The sequence below is a fragment of the Phyllostomus discolor genome, chromosome X (genome assembly GCF_004126475.2).
Source record: "Phyllostomus discolor isolate MPI-MPIP mPhyDis1 chromosome X, mPhyDis1.pri.v3, whole genome shotgun sequence".
NCBI lineage: Eukaryota > Metazoa > Chordata > Mammalia > Chiroptera > Phyllostomidae > Phyllostomus > Phyllostomus discolor.
This window is the reverse complement of record NC_050198.1, coordinates 103,097,688-103,120,293: the sequence shown is the minus strand read 5'-3', so window position 1 is coordinate 103,120,293 and position 22,606 is coordinate 103,097,688. Positions and strand designations below refer to the sequence as shown.

The following is a 22,606-nucleotide window of genomic DNA, read 5'->3' as shown; positions in this document are numbered from 1 at the left end:
AGATAAAGACACCATGAAGAAAGAAAACTACAGGCTAATATCACTGATGAACATAAACGCTAAAATCCTCAACAAAATACTGGCAAACTGCATCTAGCAATACATGAAAAAGATCATACACCATGATCAAGTGAGGTTCATCCCAGGAATGCAAGGATGGTACAATATTTGCAAGTCAGTAAACGTAAAACGGTTACTTTTAAGGAAGTTACATAACCTCTTTAAAATTAACATTTAAATGTTTTTAAATATAACAATTTTAAAAAGGTTACATTTGATGAGAAATTTGATTCAAGCGTAAACTTAGTCATTTGAAGACGGAGCAACAGTGAAAGGGCCCTGATGTGGTCATGAGCTTAATTTGTTTGAGAAGTGGAGAGAAGGCCAGTATGATTGGAAAGTGAGTGAATGGTAGAAGGTGATGCCAGAAAGATGGCAAAAGTCAGATCATTCAGGACCTTATGGCTATGGTAAGAACTTTGCATTTTATAGTATATGTGAATAGAAGATACTGGATATTCTGGACCTGGGTATGATGTAACTTTTCATTTTAAAAAATCATGCAAACTGCTCTGATCATCTGACAATAGAGGGTTGAGGAACCCTGCTTTTAGGACCTTTGGCAGTTTTTACTAACATCAAAGTTCTCTGCCTACTTAAAGGCTTTTATTATCAGCCTATTGTATTCCCCACTAGTCCTCAACATACACCCTCTATCTGTCAGGCTGATTTCATCATGGACCTCCTCACATCATACATATCTGTACTTTTTTTTTTCTTTTGCTTATTCCTTCCCCTTTATGACAATGCTTTTCATCCTCTCTTAGCTACCATTCAAGACCATTTCAAATTTCAACTACAGCATAGAATGCTTCTCCAGCTACCATCACCTCACTAATGTTTTCAGTTATTAAATGATGTAGCACTTCTCATGACTGAACACATTATCATGCACTTTATTTTATTGTTATGAATGCTTAATCTAGACTTATCTTTATCTTCCAAATGATGCAAGTTGTATAATGACAGAGGGCCAATAATTTCTACATTTCTCATGGCATCCAACAAATTTTGGGAGTATATCAAGTGAGTGTTAAATGATATAACATGTGGCTTGACGATTTTTCTGTAATTGTGTAATGGCGATCACTCAAGTAACTTCTGGAATAGAGATCGAGGTTAGATGACCAGAACCCATCATTTTAATTTCTTGCCTCAGTAGTCATAGCCAACAAACAGGTCACATAAAATCATACACCGTCCCTTACTGACAAATTCAAAGGCTTGCGATGAACGCACTCTTGACTTGAGTAACACTGTCAATTGAACACTGACCACAACAGACTGTATTTTTGTATGTGATCATTTGATTCTAGCAGCTTTCTACAATTCTGCTGAAAGTGAATCCCAAATTGGAAGACAAGGCAACACCTGCTCATATGGCTGGCATATAATTACTCCAAGGATGCTGGGCGTTTACACCCATTCAGGAACAGAGGCACACGGAGAGGCCTGGCCTTGAACGCAGCTCAGATGTGTGGGGAAGAGGCAGCCCCAAAGCAAGCAGCTAACTCCCCTTCCCCTCCTCCTCCCTACTCTTGTGTTCTGGGCTGAGGCCAGGGACTGTCCAGAGCTGATCTCGGGCTCCCATTGGCCGCTGTCTTTCGTGACGTCACGATCATGATGAGAATTGATGATCGGACACGCTGATTTCATTGTCTGAGGAGGCAGTGGAGACCCAGGAAAAATCTTGCTGAATTCTCCGGGCCCAACAGTGGCTTGATCTGGGATCCTCTGATCCCTCCCGTGACCTCACCACACCCGAGGTAAGCACCCAGACAGGGTGGGTGTGAAGGGCGAAGGAAGGCGAAAAAGGGACCTAGTTAATGTTCTGCCCAGTGGGCACCCCGTAGCTTCAGAGGCCTAAAGAGGCTGCCAACAAACTGGTGCAGCTTTGGGGGAGCCAACTGCCTCTACCCCCGCGAAGGCTGGCGGCAGCTTGAGGGTAGAAATTAGCTGAAGATAGCGATACAGTGAGCAATGCCAGAAAGCAAAGGACCTTGCTCTGAGATAAGGCGACTTTAGGGACGCACTTCTGGCCCTGGAATAGGAGGAAGTGGCGCCTGTGCCTCGGAAGAAAAGAGTGCTGGGAGAGGGGGATGAATTCTACCACTTCTAGATTTCACTGGACAGTAGATTTCTCACAGCCCTACTCAAACGCACTGAGGGTGCTGCGCCTGCGCATTAACAACTTGGAGGGGGGAGTTCTTGGCCAGGAGAATAGGCGTGGAATATGCGCAGGCGCTTCTTCGGTTTCTTGGAGGGGGTGGGGTTGAGCTCTGTCTGGGAAGAATCTGGGAAGGGTTAAGGGTTTGCCCTGTGATGTTTCAAGTTCCAGTTGATGAAGAGTGATCTGTCAGTTCCTTTTGAATCTGGCCTACTGAGCATATCCAGACCCAAAATGGGCCTGATGAGTTTAAGAAGGAAAATTCTTAATCTACAGATATCAGGTTTGGAATAATTAAAAGAACTCAAGAGAGGTATTTGTGGAATAGAAATTACTGAGATGAGAAACCATTTGGAAAACAAAAAAAGCACTAATTATTTAAGTCAAGAACACTTTTAGTCATCGAAGAACTCTGATGTGGGGTGCCAGTCACTGATTGTGAAACTTAAACTCTTTGGAGATACTCAGAGTGAGGTCCATTGTGGAGATTCAAAGTAAGACATTTTTCTTTCTTGTCTTTTTTTCCTTTTTGGAATAGTCTGTTACACAGCCTTGGTCTCTGTTTCAGGTTTGCTGCTAAGTCTTTCTTTCTTCTTCCTCTGTGTCTCTGGTAGAACCACGAAAATCAAATCCTATTTTGAGACACCTTCTCCAGCTCTCCTTCATTGAGAGGGGCTACAAAACTTACCAACTGTGAGAAACAACCTGCTTGTCCTTGGTGGACAAATTGTATGGTAGTGTTATTAATTGTCCTTCACTACCTGATCATGAAGTCTTGACTATTTCACAGCAAAAACTGGATTTTTCTCCATTTCTCATCATAGTTAATGGATTATCAAGTCTTGGTAAATTTTCCCTTGAAACCCTTCTCCTACCGTTTTTCTCTCTCTTTTAAAATAGTTTTTTTTTAAAAAAGATTTTGTGTATTTATTTTTTGAGAGGGCTGGGGAGGGAGAAGAGAGAGAGAGGGTGTTTCCCTTTGAGGGCCCTCCACTGAGGACCTGGTCTGCAACCCAGGCGTGTGCTCTGACTGGGAATGGAACCAGAGACCCTTTGGTTTGCAGGCCTGTGCCCAATCCACTGAGCCACACCAGCCAGGGCTGCCTTCTCCCACCATTTTTCTCTTATCCTGCAACTAAAATCTCATCACCACCCATCCAGTCACTTCACGAGCTTCTTAGTCAGCCTTCCTTTGTGCCCCAAATCCCTAATTCATCCTATCAGGCTGATGGTCCATGAACACTGTTTTCGTCAAATCATTTTTCTTCCAAAATATTCTTGGCTCTCTATAATCTATTGTTCCAAGCCCAGTTACACTTGGAGTGCAAATGGCTTCATAATCTGGTTTCATTGTACCAGAGGTTCCCTATTTTTCTTTATTCTTCACTGCATGACTTTTCTTAATGCCCCCTGAACAATCTACCTCCAGAACTCTGCTAGTTACATCAATACCACTTCTCTCACCTAAATTGCCCTCTCTTCTGCTTATTCATATTTTACTCACTTTGGAAGCTTAACTCAAGTTACACCTCTCCATAAGTGCCTTCCAAGCCTAACCCAATCCTTGTTAGGTACAACATTGCTAGAACTGTTACATCATTTGTTATATTTCTCACTTTCTTATAGCTTGCCTTATATTGTTCTTATGTGCATGTTGCATGTGTTTTATAATTTAAATTATTTTATTGTTGTTCAAGTACAGTTGTCTGTATTTTCTCCCCACCCCTCCCCCTACACCCTCCAAACCCCATAATGGTTCCCATGAACACCATACTATTTCTACAAAATCAGTCATTTCTAATCTTGACCAAATGTTGTATATTTACATTTCTTCTTGCGTTTTTTTATTAAAACACACCCTTTCAGTCTTGCTTAAAAAATGGCATGAAATTGTATATAAAACGTGTTTTTAAACATTATTTAATAATGCTTTTAAAATTGTATTGTACTTCCAGAGGCAATTATATTTTTGTGTCATATTATTGCCAACAAGATAAAGACATTTGAGTTGTTAATTTTGATTTTGCAGTGGAGCCATTTTTCTAAATATGAAATCGAGTATGTGTTAATATAATTCCACTGAGTACATTATATCTAGGCATACTGGTTTGGAAGTAAATAATAAAAAATTTAGAGGGATATATTTTACATAAGGAGGGAGCCGGTAAGGTTAAATAAATTCAGAAGCTGTCACTGACACCCTGAGACCTTTCCAAACTGAAACCTGTCTTCACAAATAAATGGAGTCATCCTTATGCCAACTAGTAGCAAAATTGTCTGGATTAACCAGAGATCTAGGTACATGGCAAATGAATAAATAAGACTATACTGTATACTTTACATCTGTAAAGAAATCTACAAGAGCATCTGTCATACCTTCTTGGTCTTCTGTTATTTTAGAACTAGACTTATGTCAATTGGGTTGATCCTTAGAATCTTCAAATATATTATTTGTCAGAGAGGCAAAATTTTCAGAAAACATTTTCTTAATCTCATTTTCTTTGGAGTTGGGGGCAATTTTTTAAAGGTTCTTAACAACAGCCATGCAAACATGTTACATATATGCCCCAGGCAGGCACTTTTCTCATGTAGACAACCATTTGTTCATGGTGCTTGTTCAAGGTCACTCAAGTAGTGAGTGGTAGATATAAGACTTTAAAGCAGCGTTTGCACTCTTAACTATTAGGTTATAGGTTGTAGAGCTAGAATGAGGTTCCTCTTTACAGTTTTTAAAAAGTGTGTGTCTGTTTCTCCCTAACTTCTCTCTTTCTGAGTCTCTGATGCCTATGACATTTTATTTTTTTCTCTCAGTGAAGAGAAATTTTTAATAGAAAAGCTGTCATTTAGGAGAAAGCTATCATTGCATTGACCTCCTCTGGCTTTACTGGCAGAAGGCATGAAGACAGACCCATACACTATTCATTTCTATTGTCAAGTACCAAGTAATGGTGAAAGTGTTTCTTGATTGTTTTGTGAACAAATAAATTATGAGATAAGTTTTGTACTACACTAATATATTGTTTTAATATATTTCTTTATATATTATACTTTGTTATTTGGTTAGCTTAGTCTGCCAATGGTATGTTTTCAGTATGAAATAGCTATGCCATTTATGAAAGTAATTATCTGACACCCATTCTCCAAATAGATCTGCCCTTCATAGACTAAGCATGTGTTGTGCTGAAATCTCCTCACACTTGACTCATCTCCACTATTCTAAGAAAACATGAAGTTATTTTTAATATTTATGTAAAATTAATAAACTTAACAGTCAAGAATTTTATTTAGAATCTATAGGTTCAATTTTATCATCAGTGAATGCTTAAAAGATGCTAAAGGTCAATTTAATTTTTTTTTTCTTTTCCTAGCTAGTACTACTTAATGTAAAGAGAAACATTTTCTTTTTCTTTTTTCTCTATTGTCATTCTAGTAAACTTATCTCCATTTACCCCCACCACTCCCCTCAACCTTTCCACCCCCACCCTCAATCCTACCCCCCTAAGACTTTGTCCATGTGTCCTTTATAGATGTTCCTAATAACCCTTCCCCCTTCCCCCCATCATTATCCCCTCCCACCTCCCCTCTGGTCACTGTCCATTTGTTCTTTATTTCAATGTCTCTGGTTCTATTTGCTTGCTGGTTTGTTTTGTTGATTAGGTTCCACTTATAGGTGAGATCATATGGTATTTGTCTTTCACTACCTGGCTTATTTCGCTTAGCATAATGCTTTCCAGCTCCATCCATGCTGTTGCAAAGTGTAGGAGCTCCCCCTTTCTTACTGCTGCATAGTGTTCCATCGTGTAAATGTACCAGTTTTTCGATCCACTCATTTACTGGTGGGCACTTAGGTTGCTTCAAGCACTTGGCTATTGTAAATTGTGCTGCTATGAACATTGGCATGGATAGAATCTTTTGAATTGGTGTTTCAGGATTTTTAGGGTATAATCCCAGCAGTGAAATTACCGGATCAAAAGGCAGTTGCATTTTTAGTTTCCTGAGGAAATTCCATACTGTTTTCCACAGTAGCTGCACCAGTCTGCATTCCCACTAACAGTGCACTAGGGTTTTCTTTTCTCCACAACCTCTCCAGAACTTGTTGTTTGTTGATTTGTTTATGATGGCCATTCTAACTGAGGTGAAGTGGTATCTCATTGTGGTTTTAATTTGCATCTCTCTGGTGGCTAGTGATGCTGAGCATCCTTTCATATGTCTCTGGACACTGTATGTTTTCCTTGGAGAAGTGTCTGTTAAGGTCCTTCCCATTTTTAAATTGGATTGTTTGTCTTTCTGGAGTGGAGTCATGTGAGTTTTTTATATATTTTGGAGATCAAAACTTCGTCTAAGGTATTATTGGCAAATAGTTCCCATACAGTTGGTTCCCTTTTCATTTTGCTTATGTTTTCTTTAGCCATGAAGAATTTTTTTTTATTTTGATGAGTCCCATTTGTTTATTTTTCCTTTATGTCCCTTGCTCTAGGGGACATATCTGAAAATATTGCTGTGTGGAATATCTGAGATTTCCCTGCTGTGTTCTCCTCCAGGACTTTTATGATGTTGCAAGTTATATTTAAGTTTTTTTTAAGATTTTATTTATTTATTTTTACAGAGGGAAGGGGGGAGAGAGAGAGAGAGAGAGAGGGAGAGAGAGAGAGGGGGGGGGAGAGAAACATCAATGTGCGGTTGCTGGGGGTCATGGCCTGCAACCCAAGCATGTACCCTGACTGGGAATCGAACCTGCGACACTTTGGTTCGCAGCCCACGCTCAATCCACTGAGCTACGCCAGCCGGGGCCTATGTTTAAGTTTTTTAAAAAGATTTTATTTATTTATGTTTAGAGAGAGGGGAGGGGAGGGATAAAGAGAGGGAGAGAAATATCAGTGTGTGGGTTGCCTGTTACACACCCTGCAGTGGGGACCTGGTCCTCAACCCAGGCATGTGCTTTGACTGGGAATTGAACCAGCAACCCTTTGTTTTGCAGACTGGCACTCAGTTCACTAAGCTATACCACCCAGGGCTTTATTTAAGTCTTTTATCCATCTTGAGTTTATCTTTGTGTATCACATACATTGGTGGTCAAGTTTCATTGTTTTACATTTAGCTGTCCAGATCTCTCAACACCATTTGTTGAAGTGGCTGCTTTTACTCCACTTTATGCTTCTGCCCCCTTTTTTGAACTTAGCATTGATTATGTGAAAAGTACCAATTTAGTTTGACTCTTTGTACAACTTCGAGTTTTAAGAACTGGCAGTCATAGAAAAAAAACCTCTGAATTTCCTCTCGTCAATTTTCATATGTATAAAGAAATATGTAATCAAAGTATTACATGGCTAATATATATCAGTGTTGCTCCATTCTGGAGCCAACATTATAGAATTGATAGCTACAGCTATATGATGGGTAAAATTGTTAAAATTGTGAGTGAATTCACTTATTTTTGGTGATAGTAATTGCCTTACCATTAAAATGATATTTATTGTATTTGACTTGCCAACAGAGTCTTAAGGAAGTGTATATATGGATTGAACTCACTGTCCCTAATAACTTCAAGAGGAGCTGTATTAGTTTTCTATTTGTTGCTGTAAGAAATTAGCACAAACATAGTGGGTTGATACAATTCATGTATTATCTTATAGTTCTGGTGGTTAGAGGTCTGAAATAGGTCTCATTGAGTTAAAATCAAAATGTCAGTAGGGCTTCCCTTTGTCAAGGCTCTAGGAAAGAATCTGTTTCATTACATTATTTTCCAGCTTGTAGAGGCTATCCACATTCCTTGGCTTACAGCTGTCTTCCACCTTCAAAGCTAGCAATGGCTGATCAAATCTTTTCCACATCATACCCATTCCAACACTTAATCTTCTGCCTCTATCATCCACATTTAAGGATCCTTATGGTAACATGGGTACACTCAAATAATCTAAGATTATTTCTTTATTTTAAGGTCAGCTAGTTAGCAACCTTAATTCCTTTTGCAAACTTAATTCACTTTTGCTGTGAAAACTAAAATATTCGCAGGTTCCAGGAATTTGAATATCATGGGGTGGGGAGTATGGGAGAGGGGAGCACAGGAATTCATGGCCTTTTTGGCTAATAAAGTCAGTCTATAATCTTGTTACTGGAATAAGCAATTCGTCAGTTGTATGAGTTGAATTGTGCTCCCCAAATTATTTTGTTGAAGTCCAAACCCCCAGTATCTTAGAAAGTAACTTTATTTTCAAATAGGGTCATTGTAAATGTAATCAGTTAAATTAAGATAGGTCATATGGGAGCAGAGTATGCTCCTAATCCAATATGTCTAGTGTCTTATTAATAGAGCGAATTTGGATACAGACACACGTACAAGGATTTGACCATGAAGGTAGCCATTTATAAGCCAAGAAAGGAGGCCTAGAACAAATCTTTCCCTCACTGTCCTCAGAAAGAACCAACCCTACCAACACCTTGAGTCCAGACTGCTTCAGAATTGTGAGAGAATAAATTTCTGTTTAAGCCACCCAGTTTGTGGTACTTTGTTATAGCAGACCTAGCAAAGGGATATAGTCAAGATTGTCCTTTAGTTGATATCTAAGTATAATCATTTTCAAAAGCACTTATTTAGTAAGTTTGTGTTCTATAATGTATTAGGTGTTGGACAAAGGGAATTCGACATTAAAGAGTTTACTGTATAAATATTAGACATTTTTCATAAAACAAGTTTTGAAACACTTTACTTCAATTATCTAGCTCTCAGTTTGTTCAACTGTGAAATGACCATACAATCTTTATAATTTCTAGGGATACGTTGACTTTAAAAATTCTATTATGCAATTAAAATTTATAATATGTTATTAAATCATTCTTTAATAAAATGAAGGTTGATACAGGTGAAAGGATTTAGAAGTACCAACTGGTAATCACAAAATAGTCATGAGAATGTAGAGAACAGCATGGAGAATAAAGGAGATAATATTATAGTGACTGTATGGTGCAAGGTGGGTACTGGAAATATCAGGGAGGGAGCACCAGTTTGTAAAGTACATGATTGTCTAACCATTATGCTGTACACCTGAAACCAATACAAAAATCATATTGAATGTGAACTTTAATTGAAAAGTAAAAAAGTATTAAGTGCAGGTAAATCTGTCAAAATTGTGTTAAGCTCTTTTTCAAGAAGTTGTATCATAATAACTACTGTCCCTGCCATTAATTGCCCACTTTTTAACCTTTAATTTAAAGCCAAGTGATAAAGATATTACTGAGAAACACCTTTGTTCTTTTGACTCTCTTTGACCCCTTTGAAACTGGTTTAAGACTTATGTTCAGAATATCGTGTATTAATGATGCTATGAATGTGATATATGCTTAATATATAAATTTAAATGAGTAAGTTGTCAAAATATCTATGGTGATACATCTATGTATTGGCAGCTTTTGAAACCCATGACTTGGAAAGGAAAGGATTATTTAGCAAAATACTTTTCTCTGATTTCTCACTACTGTAAAGTATATTGGAGCAATATGTGTTCTCACAGTTCACTGGTGAATCTGTAGTGTTCAAGTAGCTTTGAGAATCTTTTTGCAAATGGTTATTAGGTTACTTGATTTAAATAGTAGCAGTAAAATAGTAACAGTTGCTGAATATGGCCATGATTAAACTCTGGATAATATACCCTGTGTGCTCAAATCTGGTTTGCTTAACACCAAGAAATATTATTGTGATGAATTACCCAGGAGCATGTTAGTTGAGTAACCATTTCTCCCTTTGTGTCTCATATCCACATGAAAAATATGACAAGGCAGGAGAAATATAGTGATAATAAAAGCATTGGGGGTCAATATTAACCCCACTCGTCAAATAAACATGTATATGATTTGGCAATAACATGTATTTTCTATGTTAATGTCATAAGCTTAACATAATATAGGCCAGTGTCTCTCACACTGAAGTCTGCAGACCCCTGGGTTTCCAAAGACACAGCTTTTCCACCAGATGTAAAGACAAAACATCTCTCTCTTTAAAAAAAAAAACTATTAAAGTATAGTTGGTTAAAGACATATTACAGAATTAATTGAGTACCCTAAGGCAGAGTTCGTCAAACCGAGACCTAAAAACATTTTTTTGGCTGTATAGGAATGATTTTGTGTCTGTTTTCTTCTTTCAAAGGAAGACAAAAGAAGAGGCTTTACTGTGGCTATCATATTTGGGTTGTGCTTGATGAGACTTTTAAGTCTTCAAGCAGTTTCTTAGTCTGTTAAAGGTATTTGTGGGGATAAATTTATGCTTCCACTACTTCATTTGTATATTGATTGTTTCAATACTACATATGTGTACATTTGTATACTGTTACCTACTTATCACCAGATGGTGTGCTTTGTGGAATCTTGCTCTAACCCCCAAAGAATGAGATGTATACTTTCCCCCTAAGTTTTGTAGGCTTTTGAAGTAATAGCAGGAGTGGAAAGAATAAAAGAAAGAAATATTCCACCTCTTTGCTTCTAGGTAAAACTACCCTTAAGTTTCTAATATATACAATGTAAGTCTGATATACAAAACACTAAAATAATATTGAGCCTAACTGAAGAAATAGGGTTTTAACTTCTTTAGAACAAAAATTTTAAAGTTCAGTTTATTGGGGTGAGATTGGTGAATAAGATTATGTGTTGCAAGTGTACAATTCTATAATACATTGCCTGTATATTGATTGCATCGTGGACTCACCACCCAAAGTTTAGTTTCTTTCCATCACTATATATTTGATCCCTTCTATCCTCTTCAACCTCCCCATACCCCATACCCTTCCCCTTAGTAACCACCATACTGTTATCACAAAATTTAATTACCAGTCAAAATTCTTGCTGGGAGTAGGGCGAGAGAAGATGTAGAATAGGGTAAAGTGGAATTATGTGGATGATGAAAAAAGGTTAAGAGAGAACTAATAAGGATAAATTCACAGTACAGAGAAATCCAAGAGACATATAATTTTGATATAATGAATAACTTACTAACAATATCTTTCAATATGCGGCTATAATGAATTTTGCAGGGCTTTCTTCAATAGTAAATTAAAATGCAGCCTATATTTGAAAGGTATTAACTTAGACTGTGAATTGCATGATGTTAGTGGTAAATGCTTGTGGCAATGGAAACATTTTCGTTATCTTGTTAAAGGCAGAAGTAATTTACTGGCACAATTTGCTTAGGGCTAGAAACATAAAAAGCTACACAATTTATTCAGCAGATGTGTATGGATCAAGGTACTATTTAGCTTATCAGGAGATGCTATGTCATTGGTCATTAGTTGCCACATATTCTGTATGCGTGTATGAAAGCTAAGAGAACAGGAACTCAATTATCCATCTGAGACTCTATTTATGCTTCTTTTGTTCAACTGATTATCTGTTTGAAATTGATATTTAAAAAATTTGTTATAGCCTGAATCTTGGTATATGAGTGTATGATAAGGTATTTACAGTTTAAAGGTATTGTATTATTTTAAAATATTACCACTTTGTGATAAAAGCAAGTATCAATAAAAGTTAATAAATTATGGTTGATGAAATAAATAATCATAGATCTAGAATATTTACTTGATAATGCTCTTTTAATTTTTTAGCGTTGTTGATAATGCTTTTTTAAACATTGATCCTCTTTGAATTTATACATTAAACATGTAGTAGAGATATTGTCCCTAGAGCTGTATATCTTTTAATATATTTACATGAAGAATGTATACATAAAATTGTCTTGCAGTTTGTGCCCATCTCACTATGAGTATATACATATATGTAGCTTTTATGTAGCTGGAAAATATTAATACTAATTACATAGAATTTTCAGTGTTTTTTAATCAGGTCACTGTACAATATCTTTGTGTCCTGAGAAACTCATGTGATAGGTTGTCAAAATTTCCTGTTTCATATTTCCACCTAAGTGATAGAGACATATTATATATCAAAAACGGAAGATAAGAGATGTAAGCAATGCATTTCAGTAATTATAGCCCAATAAATAGTGCATATCTTTTCATAGTATTACAATAGACACTATGTCTGTTACTTGAACTTCATGTTTAGAGGATGCTAAAGTATATATTTTTTCAATATCAGCAAATTCTGGCAAGTTAATTATAAAAGAAGATAAATACAATTGTTTTGTTAAAGATTATGACCACAAGGGAGAGAAGAGGGAATTTCAGGGGACATTGGGAAGGGTTCACGGGAACAAACTTAAAGGACACATGGACAAAAACTAGGGGGAGGGTGGTAATGGGAGGGAAGTGGGGAGGGTTGGGAGGGGGGCTGGATTGGGAGTAAAAGGGAGAAAACTGTACTTGAACAATGATTAAAATAAAATTAAAAAGATTATGTTTATTAAATATAAATGACAGATTAAAGTGACAGCTACAGATTTACTGTAGCAATTCTTTCACATATGTTAAAATTTCACTAATTTCAAAGTGCCTGTTGCTTCACAAATTTGGCTGGAGCTTTCAGTTATAATCTGAAACTGCGCCTCCACTAATACACAGAAAGCAAGGAGAGACCAAAATAAGAAAAAAAGAGGCAGGCCATTTCAGATTGGAATTTGGTAGGTTTAATAAACAAGGAACTTACTAGGCTTTTCTAGGGTGACTATAAGATGACTACATTTCTTCACCTGCCTTCCAGAATCTTAAGTTAATACATAGAGGCCTTAACAGACTTCACTCATGTACCCTGTTTAGATAGTCTCAATACCACATTTCTGTCTTAAGGCTGTATCCTGGGAGCAGCTTCTGGGAGCACAAAGGTAAGCAAAATATACATTCCAAGGATAGAGGAATGGATGAGGATCCTCTAATTGCCAGGGTCCAATTCAAGAGTCATGTCATTCACATCTTCTGATGGTCTCCCCCAGTGTTTGATCCCTTGTAACTAACTCTTATACATGCACCCCTCTTCTGCAATATGACCTGTGTGGTAAGCAAGAGGTTTTATTGCATGGAAGTGGCTCATTTGGTGGATATCTGGCTGCATTGGAGGCAGATGCCATACCAACAGTACAGGCAGATGCAAGAGAAAACACAGGTTAAAACAATAACTTCTAAAATCAGTGACAACTTTTCCCATTAAAGCCTCCATTATTCAAACCATTGATTTGCTAAGTTCCTTAGATAGGAGTCGGTCACTGAAGGCATCTACTTGTATCTTTATGTGATTTAATAAAGATGACACATTAACAGATTCATCAGGTATGAACATAAAACATTCAATAATATCCAAGGCCATTCTATTTTGTAGGATAGGTTTTTTTTTATTAGAAACATTTCAGTGATGAGTAAGGGTAGGTTTGTTGGCTATCATTCAAGGCTTCATGGGTAAATTTAGCAAGGATGTGCCATAATGTCCTTCAGGCCAGTGAAGGGAATAAAGACTGAAGCCAAAAGATCATAAAAATTGGAAGCAGAATGAACCTGCCTAGTTTTGAGGAGAGAGGGTGACTGGCAGCTTTAGGAGCTTGACCTGCTGCTGTACATACCATACATGTTGGCTAGGGGAGACAGCACTGTCAGGCATAAGGCGATGGACTGGGGGTGGGATATGCCAGACTAGAACCCTCACCTTCTCCTTTCTTTCAATGGTTCATGTTCTATTCCAGATATAGATAGTGCATTTCAACAGAACCAGCTTGCACTAGGACAATGGGATCCCAGTAGAGATTGCATAGTTCCCCCTTACCCAGGTATATGAAGTAATTCACCCATCCTGGTAGAATGTCTCATTGTAAATTCCAGTAGATAATTCCTTTTCCAGGTGTGATGGGGCTTGAGATTCTTAGCAACATAGCAGATTGATCCATGGTAACAGTTGTGGCAATGACTTTTTCCAGTGATTTCTATACCTTTATGACACTATGGGTGGTTCAACAGTGGTTTACCATTTTGACATAAGGGGCCACAGGCCCTACTGGTTGATCATTCAAATGCATTAAAATTTGGGACACTACTTTAGTCCACCTAGCCAATGTGGTTTTACTTGTTAGTAATTTAATCTGCTGCTTTCATATTTTTTGTTTCCTTTTAACCAACCTGGCTGCTTGTGAGTTATATGACAGATGAAATCTCCATTCAGTGTAATTTTTTGCCTGCTCTTGCATATATTACAACCTTTGAAATGTAACCCCAAATCATTAGTTATTTGAGGAGAGTATGCATACATGGTATTCAACTTCTCCAATCCCTTAATGGTGGTAGCTGGTTTGGGAATAACAAGGGAAAGCTTGGGTTAGATAAAACATAGTGTTCACACAAACCAAGGCATATTTAGAATGGTCATTCACAGGGAGCAGGAACAATATAATAAATTAGTCAATCCTTCACCATTTGAGAACTCTGGTGGATAGTCTTAGACTCCTTGGGCAGTAGCTTGGATGTTGTTTAGAATAAAATCATGGATGCTGTTACTACATAAATCAAGTTGTATTTTAAGAGGAACTTAGCATTCTTGGCAATATGAAATCTCATCCATATTGGTACTGGGGTGGACACTCTTTCTATGCACCCAATCTGCTATATCTGTTCAAGGGTTCATTGATATGGCTTATATCTGAACTAGGGCATCAGCTTCCTTATTGCTAGGGGGTGTCATTGTCTTATAAGCCAGGACATGGAAACCAGAAAGGACTACCTCATGTTCTTGCAAAATGACCAAAATGTCTTTCCACGTATCTTGACCCGACAAAGCTTATTCATGGTCATCCATCCCTGGGCTTGTCATTGTTCAAGTCATAGGGTTAATCTGTTTAGAACAGCCTATTCTCAGTACAAAGGGATAAAGACCAGGGCTCATGAGTGATCACTAACCTAACAGCTCTGATTTTGTCACATTGGCTGCAGTGGTTCATTCTGTTCTAAGACTCTTGCCCTGGAGGAGTGCTGTATACACTGCTGGTACCTATTCCTTTATGGGAGGTGGGGGTATATTGGGGGTATATTGCTAGAGCCAAAATTCACAGGGCATTTTTCCCTTCTTTTGCCTATGCCACAGCACCTGACCCATACCTTTTGGAATCCCAGACACATCTAACTCAAAGGGTAACCGTGTTTGGGAGCTGCTTAGACCTTTAATCTGCTTCACTAGTATTTTTACCTTCTTAAAAGTGGCTTGTTGCTCTGATCTCCAGTTCATATGTGCCCCTCCCCTTTTTAATAAAGTGTCACAAAGAACAAAGATACTGTCAAGTTGGGAGTAAGAATCTTCCACAACTCCAAATTCACTACAAAGTCTTAGGGGTTGGGTAAGTTTGCACTTTAATGAACAGAATTTCTGGGGAAACATGTACTACCTGATCAAGGGAATCCCAAAACTTCAGGGTGGTGCTTAGGCCTTGAATTTTCTGTGGATTCACCACCGATTTTTTTACCTCATAGATGTTCTAACATAGCCTTCTGTGTCCTATAGCAGAGCCAAGTCTTTATACTTCTTTTAAAATTTTTTATTGTTCAAGCACTGTTGTCTCCATTTTCACCCCTCCTCACCCCCCCATCCCTGCCTCCCACCCTTGAACCTACCCCCTTTGGCTTTGTCCATGTGTCCTTTATACATGTTCCTTGATGGCCCTTCCCCTATTTTCCCCCATTATCCCTCTATCCCCACCCCTCTGGTCACATGTTGACATTATATGATCAATGTAACCATCCAGTGTTACTAATACAGGGCAGGAGAACAAGGACAAGTCTCAGGAACTCTTCAGGGACTGAAGAAATAAAAGCCTTTTTAAAAATACAAACTGCTATTGCCAACACTGGTATATAAAAGAGCCATATCTCATGACGTATTGGGCTGTGCAGTTAGTCTTGAAAAACACTTGAAAGATTCATTATTGTCCCTTCCACATGAAGGCAAATTGATCTTAGTTATCAGAAATCTGTACTTGTCAGAGTCTTTCCATCAACCTCCTGGAAGTTGAAGCATCTTTGTAGGAACACTTTTCTGAAAGCATCAATGTAAAACAGTAACTGTCTACAAATGACAAAAGACTTAAAAATCATCATGGTTAAATATCGGATGAGAGTTCACATACACAAAAGAAAATGATGAAATTGATAAGGAAATCTGGTTATTTATGACTGATAACTTTATATCAGGACATATCCATTTTTAAGGAATTTCATATAAATACACCCAATAGAAAATTTAAGACCACTTTTTATTTAATGTTGCTTTCCACAAAATTTAACATATTCAAAGAGCTACATAGTTGTAAAAAACTTAGCTCTTTTAATAGAGAACACTCAGTTTTCTTAAGTAATCAAAGACCTAATGGAAACAAAACACAGGCTCCCTGTTTTTAGTAGTTTTCGTTAAAAATAAACTTTGTTTACAATTTCTTTTTTAGGAGGAGACCAAAAATCTAAGAAATTGTCTTTTTAACCGAGAAAAAAACAAATTCTTATTTTGTGTCAGTGTGCTTTTGATATTAAAGTTCACCTTTTTTTGTCTTTTTAACATAAATGAATTCATTTTAATCTTAACTTGACCTCACATAAAATTCCCTTTTAAGAACCCTTTTCTACAAATTGTCTGCAACTTGTTAAATATAATTAGAATATGGTCTATCTTTTTCTTTTCTCATTCTGGAACAATCATTTTATTTGAAGACAAAATTACTTTCTCTTTTTCCCTCTTATAGAAATGCCTCTTCATTTCTCATATCTTCTACCAAAAACACACATCCTACTTTTCATATAGTCACTTTCTTTTAGCCTTATTATTTCTAGTGGTTTTATAAAAATAAAAACAAACAAAACAAAACAAACAAAAAACTTTAGCTCTTTTATATATCAGTGTTGGCCACAGCAGTATATATTTTTATAAAGACTTTTTTTTCCCCATCAGTCTCTGTGGGCAGTGTTTTGGTTGTCTGTTGGGGTGTTTACATTTTAAAAACATGATAAGATTTTCAGTTTCAAGGGATAGAAAAATAATATAAGTTTTGTTCTAGGCACTTTCGGGGGTAGTTGTTATTTAAAAATTTCCTTTGTATTAAGGATCTGATGACATGGGGTAGTTTATCTCTTTACTCATCAATCATTATATCATCCTCCTCTTCATTTTTATCACTTTCCCAGAGTTCCCATCTCTTAGATTTCACCTCTTAATTCTAATCACGCTTTCTTCATGAATTTCTGGATCTTAATCTATAGTATTTTGTGTCCTCATACTTTTGTGAAACAGCTCTTTAAGGTCTGAAGTTTATTGTCTTGCTTTCCCACCTTGTCTGCCAGCCCTGAAGCTAGCAGAGTAGTTGATAACTATGTGTCCTCCAATCTCAGCTCTTTCAACTTTCTAAGTTGAGTTTTAGCTTCTAAATGATATGAACTGTCCACAATAGAGGCTTAGCCAACTGTGGCAACCTTTGTTTTCCTTCTCTGCTACAGTGTTTGTTCCTCACATTTTTGAGGTGTCCCCATATTGACATGGCAGTCCACAAGTATCTGATATCTTGGTCATCTCTCCCCACATAGAGAACAATAGCCAATGTAGGATACTCCTACACAGATGCCTCTATCCCAAGCCCATGTCTTTGAGAGTCCATTTCTCCTGGCTGGCTCACCAATTGTTCCTTCACAGACCTGGTTAGGATCTCCTCAGGTGTAATCTGTAACTGGCTCCTGTATGCAGATGGCAGGGAAGGCAGAAGAAAGAGGCAGACCCTATAGATTTGAAGTTAGCAGGCTTCATAAACAAAGGGATTCATCTACTAAGCAAGCAAAATGCACGTTCCAAGAACATAGGAGGAGATGAGGAGCCTCTTATTCCCAGGGTCCAGTTCCTGGGTCAGCTGGTAGCCATGCCTTCTGATGACTTCCCTTAATGGTGTTGGTTTATTAGTCTATCAACCTTGGCTAAATAAAACACTGTTAAATAACTTAATTTTAATAGAAGAATTAATCTACTTTAATATGGAATTAAAAAGTTATGAGGAGGCATCTGCATACATGCACACAGTACTCATTGGTGTTGTGCCTAATTTTTGCATTCTCCAAAATTTTAAAAGCTCAAATTCTTATCACATAGAAAGTGGTCATAGGATTAGTCTTTTTTTCACGATAATATAATAATGTATATTTTCTTCATTTGAGGGTATTTTTATTGTATTTTTCCCATTGCTATTTAGTCCCATTATACTCCCTCATCCTAGCAATCACCACACTGTTGTCCATGTCTATGAGTCCTTTTTCCTTTTTGGTGGATCCCTCCACCCCCTAATCTCCCCCCTACCAACAGCTGTTATCCTGCTCTTCATCTGTGAGTCTGTCTGTTTTGCTTCTTAGTTCAGTTTGTTCATTAGGTTCCACATATGAGTGAGATCATATGGTATTTGTCTCTTTAACTGGCTTATTTCACTAAGCATAATGTTCTCCAGCTCCATCCATACTGTCACAAAGGGATAAATTTTCTTTTTTATGGATGAGTAGTATTCCATTGTGACAAATATCTTATTTATAAGGGTTTATCTTGTTATTGTGGTAAAGAATAAGCTTGGCATAATTTGCAAGAAAATTAGTAGATCTCTTGAGCAAAGAGACCTTCCTTCTCTCTCTTTTTTTTGTTGTTGTTCAATTACGGTTGTCCCCATATTCCCCCCCATTACTCTCCCCTGCCTTCCCCACCTCCCCCTCCCACATTCAATCCTCCCCCCTTTGTTTTTGTCCATGGGTCATTTATACAGGTGCCTTGATGACCCTTCCTCTCTTCCCCCTATTATTTCCCCTCCTCTCCCCTCTGGTTACTGTCAGTTTGTTTCTAATCAATTTAAGGGTAGAGATGAAATGTTCACAGCATTGTTGACTGTAGAAATCTGTTTAGTACTTATTACCTATATTTGGCTATTGGTATCAGCGAGAAACGACCTGCAGTGGGTTTGGTTTTTTTTTTTTTTTTTATTTTTGGCAACCCTGCTTAAGGCTGATTTATTCCCATTTTTCTCTTGGAAAGGACTACAGCATGTAGTAATTATACAGAAGATCAGTTATTATTAAGTGAAAGACTGTTGACCTTTAATATTAGAGCCAAGTGGATTTAGTCCAGCTTTTCTAGGTATTTTATTCTTTGGCTCATAGTAACTGGGGCTTTGTTCCAACACTTGTTAAGAGCAATTTTTTAAAATTCTTAATCTCTTCCTTTCAGAGACCCACATATTTTATCAATCATTTGAATGTCAGCATAAACAGAATCCTCAACTGTTTGTATCTGTCACAGGGTATAGCTAACCCTCTTTCACAGATTACAATTTATCCTTCAACCAATCAGTATGTGTGTGTGGGCCCCCAATACACAGACCTGCTGTGTTTTTAAAGGTTCATATATTTGCATAAGTGTAACAGTTATAGCCAGTCAATAATAAAACATTCCTGTATTAGTAGGGCCAGTATCATCACACTTGGGGATCACCCATATCTTGCACCCTAGGCTTTTTGTGGTGGTTACAGTCCTGCAGAAAAGGATCTGAGCCATTATCTTGACTATGCATTACTGAATTAAAGTTTATTCCCCTCCTCAAAACTTATTCCAACATTCCTTGATTCTAAAATCCATACCAGATGAGGTTTTTCAGGTATTTGATCATCATCTTTTGACTCCTCTTGTGACTGTAGCTAAACTGTTATTGAAGAGGAACCCCAAATTGCTCTGAAGCCTGGCAGCCATAATACTAAATATTGCCATGATGGATACTGTCCTCTGGCCCCAACATCTTTGAAAATTGGTCAGGTTGAAAATATGAGCTTTATATTTGTACATCAGTGTACTTGAATGATATCCCTTCAGAAAGTTAGGGGAGTTACTTGTTTCTGAAAGTTCCAGGAAGAAACTCTACTCTCATCTTTTTTGTGCCCTGTTCAGCATTTGATTTTCCTTAATCATCTCTCTTAATATAAGATAAGATGATGTTTGTATGAGCAAGAAAGAAAGTCAGGTGTACAAATGCAAAGGATGGATGTATGACTATCTTCAATTTCTCTATGAGAATACTTGGTTATTTAAAACAAATATTCAGAGAAAAGGAAATTAATTTTTATTTTTATGTCATTGTACTTGGTTGTTTCCATACCCAGTATACTAGAATGATTTCTGTTTGGTTTGGCTTATAGTGTTTTTTGTTGTTGCTGTTTTCCTAATTTTGAAGACACACTTTCCTCTGGAAGGGCTTTTTTTTTCTGTCTGCCAACTTTTAGCAGTGACACTTTCAGTGTGACAGCTTTTAACAAGGACCTGCAATTGTCTTAATCTGATTATATTTTTACCTGCCTTTTATTTGTGAGATTAACAGTGTTGTTTGCCCTTAATATTGAACATGTTGCCTATTGATGAGAAGGATAAAGTGTTTTTTAAATTTGTCTTCCCCAATTATGATGGTGTTAATTTAATTACAAGGTTCATAGCTTTTGCATGAGTTCTTTTTAGTAAAACATATATGATTTTGAATTTTGATTTGTATACTTTAGTTATTAAAAGTAATTATTTTGGTTAGTATTGCCTAAAGCAATTTTCACAGTCACTAAACCTTCTTGTTTATTTTTAAACTTTAAAAAGAGGTTCTGTTTTAATATATAAAAGACCCCCTTATCCCAGAAAAACATAAATGCACTCTTTTGTTCCAGAGCACAGCTTCTGGCTATAAGACATATGCCAGATGCCTTGCTTGACAAAGAACAGTGAGTGTCTCTGTTGATAATTGACCACTTATGGCTACCACCATCTCTGTCTTTACTAGCCATAAATATTTATTTCACTGAAAGAGCCTTTATTTTCCCCTATGTACTGACACTACCCAGATAAGGGCTTTCATTTTTTGCCTTTAAAGTTGTTACTTTTTCTGAGCAAATTCAATGTGTTTGCATTATGCACAATTTTCAGTAAGAACCTGTTTCCCTGTAGCACATAAATTATTGCCCATTACTGGGGATTAACTGATTTAAAAATAATCTTACAACTTTGAAGCCCTGAAATTGTTTTTTTTTAAAGCGTGAAAATTCTACACATACCCAATTTTTATTCCAATTTTCAGAGTATCTTCTTTTATTTTTAGATGAATCTACGTTCTGTATTTACTGTAGAGCAACAAAGGATTTTGCAGCGTTATTATGAAAATGGAATGACAAATCAAAGTAAAAATTGCTTTCAGCTCATATTACAGTGTGCACAGGAGACTAAGCTGGACTTCAGTGTAGTCAGGGTAAGTATTGAGGTCTTACACTCTCGAATTTATAGCTCTTCATTACAAGTGATAAATGCTTAACATGAGAAAAATTATTAGGGCATGAAGTCACTAACTTTATAAACAGCTTCATTTCTCTAATATAAAATATTAATTTGAAATACATAGACCTAATTAACTAGTATGTATTTATTTCTGTGAATACTTGGAAAAAGCTAAAAATTTTTGCACTGTACACGTATCTTTAAAATTCCCAGTCCTTTGAATTAATGAGGACCTTTAAAATTAGTTGTTGATCTTATGCTTTCTTTACACCTAGAATTAATATAGATACAACCCTACAAAATTATATCAGTAAAACAGGCATTTACCAGGGGACTATTGTGTGTCTAGCATATTTTCTTGTTGTATTTGAATTTTTCATCTGTTATTATGACTTTAGTATTTTGGGGTTTTTTTTAGGAAAATCTAGGCTTTCTTATGAATACTTCTTTTGCCTTTTAAGTAAAATGCATGCATTTTAATGAGGTAGTGAATAATGGACAAGAAATCACAAGGGAGGAGATTTTCCTTTATGACAATCATAGTTATTCATCTGTAAAAATCAGAGCTGCCAAACGTTTGTGAAGGCAATGAGAAGGTGATAGAGAGGAGGCAAGAGATAAATTTAACAGAACTAGTCACAAATTTCACTGAGTGCATAGGTCCTTTCATGTTTGCCTGGACATGCTATCAATCCTCCTGGCATAAAACTTTAGGGGTTTAAATATTACCAACTTTCCCACCCTTGTCATTCATTAGGATAATTTGGTTAAAAAAAAAGAGTGTCTCTTTTTGAGAGTTTTTATCTTTTGGAGGAATTTTAAAAGACCCTAAAGATAAAAAAAAATCTTGATAAGCGGAATTGTTTGGGAAATCTATTTTTCTTTTTTTTTTTAATCCCCAGTGGAGGATATGTTTACTGTTTTTAGAGAGAGAGGAAGTCAGGGGGGAGAGAGAGACAGAGACAGAGAGAGAGATTGCTTACCTCCTATACATGTCCCACTGGGGATCAAACCCACAACCTAGGTATATGCCTTGACCAAGAATTGAACCCACAACCTTTTGGTGCACACGACAATGCTCAACCAACTAAGCCACCGGGCCAGAGTAGAAATCTGTTCCTTAAAGACTAAATGATATATTCATTTTCTCTTAGAAAA

At 36.9% G+C, this 22,606-nt stretch overlaps 1 protein-coding gene across 2 annotated transcripts in view; it reads left to right on the top strand.

The window, feature by feature from the left end:
- Window positions 1-1,677: 1,677 nt before the first annotated feature.
- The window catches only part of HDX (highly divergent homeobox), a 119,609-nt gene continuing 98,680 nt past the window's right edge, over window positions 1,678-22,606 (top strand). For both annotated transcript variants that reach the window (XM_036016491.1, XM_028522727.2), the window contains exons 1-2: window positions 1,678-1,826; window positions 21,276-21,422. In XM_036016491.1, coding sequence (XP_035872384.1) covers window positions 21,276-21,422 — 147 coding nt within the window. In that variant the 5' untranslated portion in view covers window positions 1,678-1,826. The remainder of the gene's footprint in view (window positions 1,827-21,275; window positions 21,423-22,606) is intronic.